This window comes from Branchiostoma floridae, chromosome 3, assembly GCF_000003815.2.
Source record: "Branchiostoma floridae strain S238N-H82 chromosome 3, Bfl_VNyyK, whole genome shotgun sequence".
NCBI lineage: Eukaryota > Metazoa > Chordata > Leptocardii > Amphioxiformes > Branchiostomatidae > Branchiostoma > Branchiostoma floridae.
Genome location: NC_049981.1, coordinates 34,010,770 through 34,023,269, shown reverse-complemented (window position 1 = coordinate 34,023,269; position 12,500 = coordinate 34,010,770). Strand labels below are relative to the sequence as shown.

Below are 12,500 nucleotides of genomic sequence, written 5' to 3'. Positions count from 1 at the left end.
CCGAAAACTCGAGGTGAGCAAATTTTATGTTGTAAGACTTACCTGTAGACGATAGAGGACTTACCTGTAGACGATAGAAGACTTATCTGTAAACGATAGAAGACTTACCTGTAGACGATAAAAGACTTACCTGTAGACGTAAGACGACTTACCTGTAGACGATACAAGACCTACCTGCAGACGTAAGAAGACTTACCTGTAGACGATAGAAGACTTATCTGTAAAGGATAGAAGACTTACCTGTAGACGTAAGAAGACGTACCTGTAGATGTTGATCTCCAACATGGCCATGAAGGTCTGGGTGGAAGTGGAACTGCTGCTTCCGCTTGCTTGTGAGCTGGCCTGGAAGTTGGACGCCTGTCTGTCTGACGCGCTCTGTGAGGAGCTGCCGCCGCCCGCCGACCACAGCAGCCCGAACGCGCCGCCGCCCGCCCCGTGACCCTGCGCCTTGTCGATCTCCTGCTGGAACACGCCCTTAGCTGACGTCATGGCGGACTTCTCCTCCAGGTAAAACCGGTACTCATCCATGGAGCTGAAGGTGAAGGTCTCCGCAAGCGTGTCGTAGATTCCCTGCACCGTCATCTGGTCAGGCACGTGGAACTCTTTGTACCTGCAGTTCACACAAAAACCGCACGATGTACCTGCTGTTTACATAAACAACACTATCACGGTCATCTGGTCAGGCACGTATATTTCTTTGTACCTGCAGTTCACACAAAAACCGCACGGTGTACCTGCAGTTCACATAAACAACACTATCACGGCCATTTAGTCAGGCACGTGGAACTCTTTGTACCTGCAGTTCACACAAAAACCACACGATGTACTGCAGTTCACATAAACAGCACTATCACGGTCATCTGGTCAGGCACGTAGAACTCTTTGTACCTGCAGTTCACACAAAAACCGCACGGTGTACCTGCAGTTCACACAAACCAAACGATGTAACTGCAGTTCACACAAAAACCGCACGGTGCACCTGCAGTTCACACAAACCAAACGATGTACCCGCAGTTCACATAAATCGCACGATGTGGACTCCTCCCTCACAGACCTGCTTGATTTGGGGTGAGTATTATTTGCAATTTTTGACATGTGAGCCAGATTCTTATGCCTGGGAGATCATTTTGCCGCCATAAAAGGCCTAGCATCAGTCAAAATCCTGAAAAGAAAAAAAAATGATGTACAAGTCTTTCGAAAGTCCGAGGCAAAAACGATCTCCCAGAATAAGAGCCAGATCCATATTTTGAAATGACGAATCAGCAAAGGAGGCTCATTGCTGTGGTAGAAGAAGATTCTATGACAGAACTTTCCGTTAAACATGCTTCTGAATTGGTGTTGTTATTACAATATTGCTGCTAATTCTATTACTAACGTTACTTCTATTTCTACTACTACGACTACTACGACTACTACTGCTACTACTACTACTACTACTACTACTACTACACTATTACTACTACTACTTCTACCACAATAGACAAATATCCAATCCCCTACCCTTGCAGACCATTGCAGGACCGTTGGACCAGGCTCTTCTTCCTGGAGTCGCTGGAATATTCCCCTCGACCGTCAAACCCGACTCCCAGGAACGTCGCGCCGTCAATGATGTTCTGCATGTAAAGCGGAAGAATCCGTTAGTTGATATGGATGCAATATTTGGGGCCTTGAATCCACAAATGACATCTCTCCAATCGAAATTTCCCGCCACAGCTTTTGTAAAAAAATATACTTGGTGTTTTCAGAAACTGTAGTAATTTTGCATCAAGAGCCGAACTGGGTAGATTTCCATTAGATTTAGATATCTAGTAGGGTGGAGTTTCTGTGGCTCACTTTATACTTGGAACAATGTTATAGTTGAAACAAGTTAAGACGTTTTAGTGTAGACCTTATAGTCGGAAGACTCACAGCACAGGCTTCTATGGGCGTGAAAGCCTCGTAGCACGGGTCTCCCTCCGCATAGCCGCTCCCGAAGCAGCCGTTCATCATGATGGGCCCGAGTCCGTGCGGGTAGGCCTGCGGGATGCCCCCCTCCGAGGTGTCCTGTTCATCATCGCTGCCGACAGATAGAAGAACATTACAGTCGGACACACACACACACACACACACACACACACACACACACATATATATATATATATATATATATATATATATATATATATATATATATATGTGTGTACATTATTGGTTTATTTATCGGATGTTGTCCTGATCGACTGTAACAAGGTTACCACGGGGACATCTGTTTGGCGATTATTTCCTGGTGCAGCGGGGCCGTAACTTTTCTAGACCTCACATGTTGTCTCATCGGGGAACACTCATTTCTACTACTCCAGACGAGTAGGGGCATGCGGAACCATTAGAAATGGTAGTTACTGAATGTCTAGTGAAAAGATTCTAAAATACAATGACGGCTCTCACTCCTCCTCGTGCTTGAAGGACAGGGAGAGTTCCTGGCTGGCCGGTGCGAAGGTGTCCCCTGTGTGGGTGCCTCTCCCGTGCGTCACTCGCAGCTTGGCCTGGACGGGCACACGCAAAACAAACGCACTAAGCAGGGGCAAATACAACCACAGCACACGCAATACAAACGCACTAAGCTGGGGTGCTACGCAGAACTACCTCCACTCACACATGCCTAACGGTTTTTTTTCCGCAAGTCAGGTGTGGGAACTTCCCTGTCACAATTTTTCAGCACATCGTTATCAGCACCGTTCATGTGATGTGCCGTTCTACATTCAGAACACGGGGATGCGATGTGCACGTGTTACAAACCCTTAGATATCAGATGTGTACAGATGGGGTACTTTGAAGGTGAGAGACATTTTACTGATTATTTCGGCACACATTAACAACGTAGCTGACCTCTTCGACACCTTTCACTCCTGCCAGGAGGTCTCCACTCCGGGAGAGAACTTCGTCGAACTCCTCGTCGGCCTTGTCGAACTGTCCGGAGAAGTAGTCCTCAAGAGAGCCCACCACCTTCTCCTGGTGGTTCTCCACGACTCCCTCCGCGATCCGGTCCCCGAGCTTCTCCACCACCTTTGCCCCCACGTCCTTGGCGGCTGAGGCCACGAAGGCGGGGACTGCCCTCTTCTGGCGGGGTGCCGGGGCGTCAGGGGCCGCCGCTGGGGGCAGAAAGTGGTGGAGATGGAAGTACCAGTCATTACATTTCAAATTGCACAACTAAAATAGACGATATCTTTATCTTGAATTATTTGAAAGCTAGTATCACATTATAAAGGAGATTTATGTCTGTCAGACATAACATCTATCTTCTTTAACTCTTAGATAATCTGCGTTAGGTCACATTTCCGGACCGGGGCCCGGCCGGGATATTTTAAGAAATGAAAAAAATGAAAATGTATACCTAGAAATATACACGAATCATGCCCATGAATCTTATTTTGACATTTTGTGTATTTTGATGAATGTAATATCATTCTTTTCGCTCATGAAAGCTGCCCGGCCGGACACCGGAGTGGAAATGTGACCCAAGCCTTAGTGGTCTTTTTGTCATGACCGTATCTAGACCCGGGTAGTTAAAGTTGATGCGCAAACTTTGACTCCGTATAGCTGCCAAATAACGTGTTCTGAGACTATGAAAGTTAGGGACATTTTATAAAATTTTTTTGGCAACAATTCTACGCTAAAGCTGCAAGTTTGTAGTTTTTCGTGTTGGCATTGCAACGGGTTCCTGACAGGCATATTTTACCAAATTCATAAATTTCGGCTTAAACAATGAGGTTTCAAGGTTTTCATCGTATGAAAAAAAAGACACATTTATGATTAATTAGTCATAATCTATGCTAATTTGACGAGGTCATCGGTCAAACCCCAAGATGGCGGACCATATCATGAGCGACGGTATAAATAATAATAATATAATTCATCTGATGAATCAGGCTGTTCACGTGATCGAGGCGCCTCCTCGAACACGGGACCCCCGTTTTACGTCCCTTCCTAAAGACGTTATTTTTCATAATAATGCCGAGTTCATTGTGATGCACGTTATCTTTAAGCCAGTAATTTATTGATTTATTGATGCTTACAAGAGCTGAGATGGCTACAAGATGACATTCTGCACATTCTAGTACAAGTACAAGCTCAGGATGGAGGCAATTATTTTGATGAAACATGCTTCATGATATGTATAAAAACACCTGCAATGATATTGATGTGACGTGTAGGGTGAAATTGCAGCGATTTGTTGCTGAGATAAGAAAATGGCCATCCATCTGCTTGGAGCCCTTCAAGGACGCATGGCCCAATATAACACAACATGGACTGGTCTCTGTGACCCATTTTCCATTCCTAGTGCTAAAGCTACCAAAAATGGCCCAAATTCCCAAATTTAACCATTCTTGAGGGATGTACACCTAAAGTCTGAATATAGTCCAGTGGGCGCATTCTGTATGCACCACCATCCCAAAGTTCAGATCATTCGGTTGTAATACAAAGGCACAGGAGCCAATTAAATACATTTTTATTCTGAAAATGGCAAAAAGTCCCCAAATTCAACAATTTTAAGTAATGTATACGAGGAGTGAAAATGAAGTACTGTAGGCACATGCTTTGCACACCTTTTACCAAATTTCAGGTTACTTGGTTTTAATAAAAGGTCATAGGAGCCAAACACATACAGTTGTGGTCCAAAAATCGCAAAATAGGCCCAAATAACACATTTTTGAGCTTAATTTGCAAAAAGCAAATAATAAACGATCGTGACTCACCTCCGGTGGCAGCGGCGACACAGGCGGCCACCCCGCACATGCGCAGAAGCAGCGTCCACATGCTCCTGGGGACAGGCAAGAATACATCTTGTTTGTTTGTTTGTTTGTTTGTTTGTTTGTCTATCGAGGTCCTTCTCTTTCTCAGTTACACATGATAAAAATAACCTTTCGAGGTAGCGTTGGTGTGTGTGGGTGTTTGAACATACATGCACGACTATATTTGATCACGTCGACCGATGATGATGATGTAGGTAGGTCTTGATCAAACCTGGAAACGATTAAATATTACGCTTTCTACCGGCTTGTTATGATACTGCAGCGGAGCCTCTGGCTTTGATGTCTCAAGCTCTGGACATGCTGCGGTCATGATTTTGAGTGGTAGATATCTCTTGGGACAGAAAATGAATGGTTTGCTTTGGAACTGCAGGGCCGATTAAGTGTCAGACTTTGAAAGGGGATAACTCAAGAAAGGGTTGACGGATGGTCATGGTTTTTGGTATGTAGATAGCATAAAGTAGGCTATGCTTCATATATTCAAATGTCAATAATGCAATTTGAAATCTAATTTGCAGTATTAATGGAGAAACTTGTCTAAATCCACCCTAGTACTCCACTCTAGATCCACTCTAGGTCTATTATATGACTATTGCTATGACTACTACCATTTAGCGCTCATGCATCAGTAAAGGCTGACACAAGAAGCTGATTGAAGCTAAAACAGCACACGAGAATAGACCAACAAGAGCTACTCTCAGAAATGTCAATAAAACTAAAAAACAACTTGACGAGGCTTATATTGCAGCTCAAGAAGAGTTCATCAGTGGGAAAATAGACAATATCACCCTACTGTATGCAACCAGACAATACGAAGATGCCTGGCAGACAATCAATTATAACGAACTTAGTGGGCGGAAGCCTAAGTCCTCAGTTAAAATAAAAGCTGGATGCAAAGAACACAGAAAGGCCAACTGGTTATCCCACTTTAAAACCTTGCTCGGGGAGACACCACAAGTCCCTCCCAACCAACCTCTTAGGAAGATACAGGTGTCAGAGGAACTGGACATATCTACAGAACCCTTTACACTAGATGAACTTATAACTGCTTTGAATTCCTTTTCTAATAACAAAACTCCCGGACTCGATAACATTCCTACCATCATATGGAAGGACCCGTTGTTTCATGATCTACTACTTCATTTGTGCAACAATACTTTTTTAACTCACAACCCCCCCCCCTCAGAATGGCCTAAGGGTGGAATTATACCAGTCCCCAAGAAAGGAGACCTAACCTCAACAGCAAATTACCGTGGAATCACACTTATTCCCATTGCAGCCAAGGTTTACAACAAACTTCTGTTAAATCGCCTTGTGCCAGCAGTTGACCCAATTCTGATGAAAAACCAAAACGGGTTTAGAAGAAATAGGTCCACCATCTCGCAAATACTGTCAATCAGACGGATCATTGAAGAAATGAGAAGGTGTGATAAGGACCTGGTATTGCTGTTTGTTGACTTTCGCAAGGCCTTTGATTCTATTGATAGAAATACCATGTTTGAGATACTACCACTGTACGGGATTCCTCTACCTATTATTGATGCGATTAAGTCACTTTACATCAATACTACTGCCTCAGTGACCACCCCTGACGGCGAAACAAGTCCCTTCGAAGTAACCGCTGGTGTACTCCAGGGCGACACATTAGCGCCGTTCCTCTTCATCATTGTACTGGATTACATCCTACGGATTTCTCTTGATAGCATGAGTGAAAAAGGCCTTGAAATACAGCCCAGACGAAGTCGACGACACCCCGCAGTGAACTCTAATTTGCAGTATTAATGGAGAAACTTGTCTAAATCCACCCTAGTACTCCACTCTAGATCCACTCTAGGTCTATTATATGACTATTGCATTATGTGACATTGGTAAAATTAGAGGAAGAGAATAATATTGAGAGATAAGCATTATGGGAATTCAGACCCAATTTGCATAATTAATCAGAAAATGTTATAATGCCATTGTGGTAAATGGAATTTCTTACTTGTGGCCTTTGATGTTATGGACAGCTGAATATCATTGAATATTAATCATGAGGACCTCATTTGCATGAATTATTAGAACAAGCGATTGAAACATTCATACTTAACATAGATTATGTATGCCTGTAAGTGGATGGAATACATGATTGACTGATACTACTTATGCAAATTGTGTTCTTATTTAGATAATCAACGAAAACCAGAATTGAAACACCAATTGTAAACTAAGGTTAAATCATTTGGCAAAGGTAAGGGGTCGTGGAACTCTAGTCTTTTCTGTAAAAAGTAAAATGTCAAGTTTGGTCCGATCAAGCATATAACCTCCTTGGTCCGATAAAGCGTTTAATATATGTCACTATTCATACAAGTCACAAAAATCTGGTACTAGTATATGATTCGTTTAGGTCATTTCTGTTGCTGTCTTTTAAAGTTAGCAGTATATTAGATGACATGCACCTACCTTCCAAGTATCATACATGTAAGTGAGCATCCCTTTATCATTAAATATCTCTTTTTAATGCATTTTGATAATCCAAATCGATTTTCAATTCAATGGCAACGCTTCGATTTCCATTGCCCTGCTCAGCTGGGATTGAAGCACAACAGCACCGCGTGGCAGTGTGAGTGAAGGGGGGGGGGGTAAAAAGAGCAGAGGTGCCACAGTGAACCAACGCCAACGTACCTCAACAATACGTCAATAGTACCAGACCAGTGAGATAGGGATTGCCGATCTCTTGCAGGGCTTGTGGCAAGCGTAAACAGAGTTAATCAGTCTCAGAAGTTAGTATTTTCACACGAATGACGCAGGTAATTGGTTAGTGCGGGCCATGTATCAGTATAAACGACTATAGATCATCACAGTAATGCATATTTGTTTGAGTAAACACAGGCACCCGGTTGTTTGGATATGCTCCAGTGAGCCTATAGGCTGCGCAGACCGGATCCGCCACCAGCCGACTCAGTCCCGCCAGGAAGGTAGGAAATAGCATTGGCCAGTTCGCAGTTTGCGATTTCCAATGGAGATTTTCTAGACCACAGAGTTCGTTAAAATGATAGTTCGCTCGAAGCTTGCCCGAGTGGCGGCCGACATATGATCGCTATTCGGGCGTCAATCCGACGATTTGCCAGGCGTAGGTTGACTCAGGCCGAGCGTTAGGTTTACAAATTTAATAATAATAATAATAATAATAATAATCATCTGGTGTATTTTGCCAGCCAGTAGGTACCCAAAGTATGAGTAATGAGGCTGTTTAACGTGGTCGAGGCACCTCCTCGAGCACGGGACCCCCGTTTAACGTCCCTCCCGGAAGACGATTTCGTGGAAAACTTAGTGAGGCTACAGCAATCCGGACGTCCTTGGTTGGTCCCCCATCCAAGCACTATCCGGACCGCGCGTTGCTTAACTTCCGAGATCGAGGGATCGGGTGTACCAACGCGCCACGCGGCCGTAGAAATTAAGCTGAAACTAATAAAATAATCCAACTATACAGGAGTGTTTAAGTGCCTTCTTTATTTCAAGATGTATGGCCTTGCAGAAAGGACAGGCCTAGATATGGCCTTGCAGTACGGACAGACCTAGAGGCCAAGCAGTATATGGATAAGTCCAGAAGTCAGTGTTCTGTGTAGCATGCACAAGGCTACAGCCTACCGACGGCGCACACTCATCTTTAGAGCTCCACTTCTTTAGTTCTCCGCCCGAGGCATAGTGTTAATGTTTCCGTGGTGTTTAATGGCAAACAACAAGCACACGCATGCAAAGAGTAAGTCAGCGAGGTGTTTGTCAAATTTAAATGTACAATACGCACAAGCACGCAAAAAAAGGTAAGTAAGCCTGGTGAATTTTATTTGATGAACAAGACTATCCCGTCCGGTATGTACTCAGACCTTTGGCGCGCTGGCTTCATACTTTCATAGGAAAGGTAAACAAACTGGGCCTTGCATTTCCCTGCCCACCTCAAGGGCGGCCTGCACATGAAAGCACAAGTTTCTACGGATGTTTCCGAAAATTCCGCTGTAGAAAATAGATTAAGATTTTCTTAGGACAAAATGTCCTCCCATGCTACAGTAGACTGCCCAACTGACCCGCCCACCTGCATCCGCCGCTGTCTTTATTATGAACAAAACAATGTATGGCAGTCAAAATTCGACGCAAGCTGGCCGATTTCGGAACAAAATCACGCTAGTTATCATCGAAAATCGAGAAAGCTCGATGCGGTCGTTATGGGCAGGGATTTGTTTCTGTGTGGTCCCAATTTTTGGCGGTCGTGTTGGACAGGTGGTCGTTTGATGCTTACGTTAATGGGGAAAATTTTCGGGACCGAAAAGCGGTCTTAATGACTAGGTTGTCGGTTTGAAGAGGTGGTCACTTGGGAAGGTTTTACTGTATTTGAACCCCGTCCTATGTCACAGGGAAGATCTTCAGGGGGAAATGCTGCTAACCGTCTGTCGATTGTCGATTCTAACATCGGGCGAGCTTCTTGTAATCGGACAGCTCGTCGACTGTGTACCGAAGGATTAATTCGGGACAAGGTAATAATGTGATTTGTTGTGTAATGTTTCTACGCGGGGATTTGACTAGAACCGACGAGAAACGCCCCTCGCCAATTTCCCGGCACCATTGTTGATCGCCAAAAAGCAGCCCGTTGTTAAAATGAACAGTCAATGAACTTTCCGACTGAAAATCTACTCTATTTTTCAATCTCCGCAGCTCCATTCTACCTCTAAATTTTGGTAGACGCGTTTACCGGACATTTAAACAAGCACGTTTGCCGCACAAAACTGTTAAAGTTAGTGCGGATAACATCCCAACGTAGGCTCGAAATAATAATGGTTAAAAGGAAAGAGAAGAGCGCACCTGAACTGGGTTGATCCCACGACGCTGAAAACTGGAGGTTTGTGAGAGGAGACGGTTGGGTGGGAGATGTTCGGCTGGTGCCGACACTGTCAGAGATCTGGGGACTTGGTTCGGGGGCCGCCTCTTAACGGCAGGCTTCGTGGCACTTCTCTGTTCCCTGATTGGTGCTGTATGATGTCACGTGCATCTTTCCTGTCCGCTGATTGGAGCATTACCTCCACAACGATATAGCAATTGAATGATGTCATCCCCCAGGAGATCCGGCCAGCGTGGACAGTAGGCGGGGCGATCTGAAGGCCGATCGACTTCCACCCGGAGAACATCGACCTTCATGCTCGCACCCTGCGGTTAATGCCCCCTTACACCCATTATCCCCCCCCATTGCTACCCCTAACGCCAAAGTACCCCCTAACGCCCAAGCACCCCTCACGCCCAATCTCACCCTACATCCCTAACGCCCCCCCCCCTAACGCCCAGCACCCCAATACCCCTCTACAGTAAACCCCAATGTTGATTCTTCCAGAGAGTCTGTGTTAATCGTTTACTATTTTTTTCTCCGCAAACATCTGAGCTGTGTGTAGTCGTAAGTACTGTGGAGTTTTCTACATGTGTCGCACCGAGACGTTTCTGTTATCAAGACTTCATGTCATGTGCGCAGAGGACGTGGCGACTCTACAACTTATTACATTTATGTGAATATCACAACAGTAATAAACATATTGTGCCAAAATGTGGCATACTTTAAACGTTACATTTCCAGTATAAATGAAGACGACAAATGTGTCTGCTGACGAGTGTAGGTAACCTTTGTTCTTTTTTCTTGTGGAAGATACAAATTTCTGGGAAAATGTAATTTAGTAACATTTAAACGTAAAACGTCGGTGAAATCCTGCGGCAGTTGAGATGGCCTTGGGTGTGTTGCAGAATTGATTTTGTGCATGTTTCCACAACGCGCGGGCAGGCGGGGGTGTTGACGAATCCTCCTGCGCGGTGTTTAGGGATGATACAGCCTGCCGGCCTGATCAAGGTTGGGCACGCCGAACAGCGCAGACTCGGGCTGCTGGATATGGTAGGGACTCAGTCAGGCTCAGCGAAAAGTCCGGCCGATTCCAAATGCTTCAGCCATTTGACGATAGAACCTGAACACCATAGTTGTGCACCAGACGTCTGCACGCGGTGGAACTCCAACAGCAGCTGGATCATCGGGTGGCTTAAGTGTTTCCATGTTTGCCGCAACTTTTTAAATAATTATCTTAATGCTACACGCGAATAAAAATGTGCACAAGCATAAACGTTCATCTGTCTTGGCAAATGTCATTATGAAGAAAGACAAGATTTTATCTAAGAAACATTTCAAATGAATTGGAACTTCAGGCAACGAGCAAATCTTAAAACCTCCCAACCTAACATCTACTTGGCGCAATGGACTGTCTCATTGGGTAACACGTCATCAGGGTTCTTGCCAAATTGATTTTTAGGATGCCAAAAAAAAAAACATCAACAGAAAAATCCATGATACAAGGCACGAGATAAGTCAGACTTGTGGTCGTCTGGGTCAGCCCGGAGTTTTCTTGCTTATTTTAGATATTGTAGAACTTGTAGATTCTATTCTGTGTTTTCTGCTCGGAATGGGCATCAATAAACCAATGTCCATCTTCCAACCACACCCCTCATAATCAGCTAATCGGCAAGCACAAAAATATCACGGGCAAAGCAAAATGTGAACATTTAAGTCACCAGATTCGGATTCATAATCACCCGAATCTCTAAAGTTTTTGTATGATTGACGCACTTAAAAACAATCACTGCCCTACGAATGTCCCCCCACATGTGCCGCATCTCTACTAGTCGAAGACAGGGACCAGTCTCAGGGCCAAGCCTCATGCAGAACTGAAGACAGGGACCAGTACCAGACCAAGTCTCAGGGCCAAATCGATAGCTGTGTGTCCGGATCCTGGCCCATGTTTGATGTTGGTTTGCCTTTCTGCCGGCTGATGTCTTGTACTAACAATAAACGCGTTTTCCAATCAATGAACAGATTGCAAAAGTTAAGTACATAGAGTCAAGCCATTACTCTACTGAGGAGCAAAACGCTTAGTTTTATTAATGCATTTTTCACATGGATATCTACTTGGATCAGCACTTTTGTTATCTCAAACAAGCTCAGTAATGAAATAAGCATATGGAGGCTTCTGTTTGTTTTCGTTATAGTTGCAAGGACAGCAATAACAATATGAAACGTTGTTACTAACATAAACACTGTAATGTTGGTGTTCATAGTGCAGAAATCTCTCAAATTTGCTCCACTATTCTTGTCATGAGACTTGTAAGATCTCCTTCAGTCTAACGAAGTAGGTGAGAAGTATTGTACAGAAGTCGTAGAGTCGTCTTACCAGATGAACTCCGCTGGGGTGGGGCATACACATTTGTGTATACAGCAGAGAATTATTGATCCAAAACTACCAGTATATATGATAACAACATTCTCTCCTCTTGCCTTTAGAAGGCTGCAGTAATTAGAAAATAAACCACACATTCAAACACTCCATCCTCTCCTTACCATTAATTAAACACAGTGAACTAACCTCTTTAGAAGCCTGCAATAACTGTTAGAAAATAAACCACAGTCAACAGCCAGCATAAATCTGCAGCTTTATTGGGCTTCTTCACATTTTCACCAGGGGCTGTGGAAAATCCACTAACCTCTACATCCTGAAGTGATGATTTGTGATAATTCCACCACCCACTGATCTCACTTAGCATTGAGTCCACATCATGAAATAGCAGGAAAGAGACACGTAGACCTAATCAGTACCTCAGACGATGCTTAACTGGTTTAGCTTTGTTATCTGTAGATCGTGACTCACCAGTAGCTTT

The 12,500-nt window shown here is 44.2% G+C and overlaps 1 protein-coding gene across 1 annotated transcript in view; it reads right to left on the bottom strand.

Moving 5' to 3' along the window:
- The window catches only part of LOC118411381, a 39,847-nt gene extending 30,110 nt beyond the window's left edge, over positions 1 to 9,737 (bottom strand). The window contains exons 1-7 of the mRNA XM_035813638.1: positions 9,624 to 9,737; positions 4,734 to 4,798; positions 2,866 to 3,128; positions 2,425 to 2,522; positions 1,909 to 2,056; positions 1,501 to 1,613; positions 263 to 610 (exon numbers count right to left, since the gene is read on the bottom strand). Of these exons, the coding sequence (XP_035669531.1) occupies positions 263 to 610; positions 1,501 to 1,613; positions 1,909 to 2,056; positions 2,425 to 2,522; positions 2,866 to 3,128; positions 4,734 to 4,794 (1,031 nt within the window). The 5' untranslated portion in view covers positions 4,795 to 4,798; positions 9,624 to 9,737. The remainder of the gene's footprint in view (positions 1 to 262; positions 611 to 1,500; positions 1,614 to 1,908; positions 2,057 to 2,424; positions 2,523 to 2,865; positions 3,129 to 4,733; positions 4,799 to 9,623) is intronic.
- Positions 9,738 to 12,500: the final 2,763 nt, after the last annotated feature.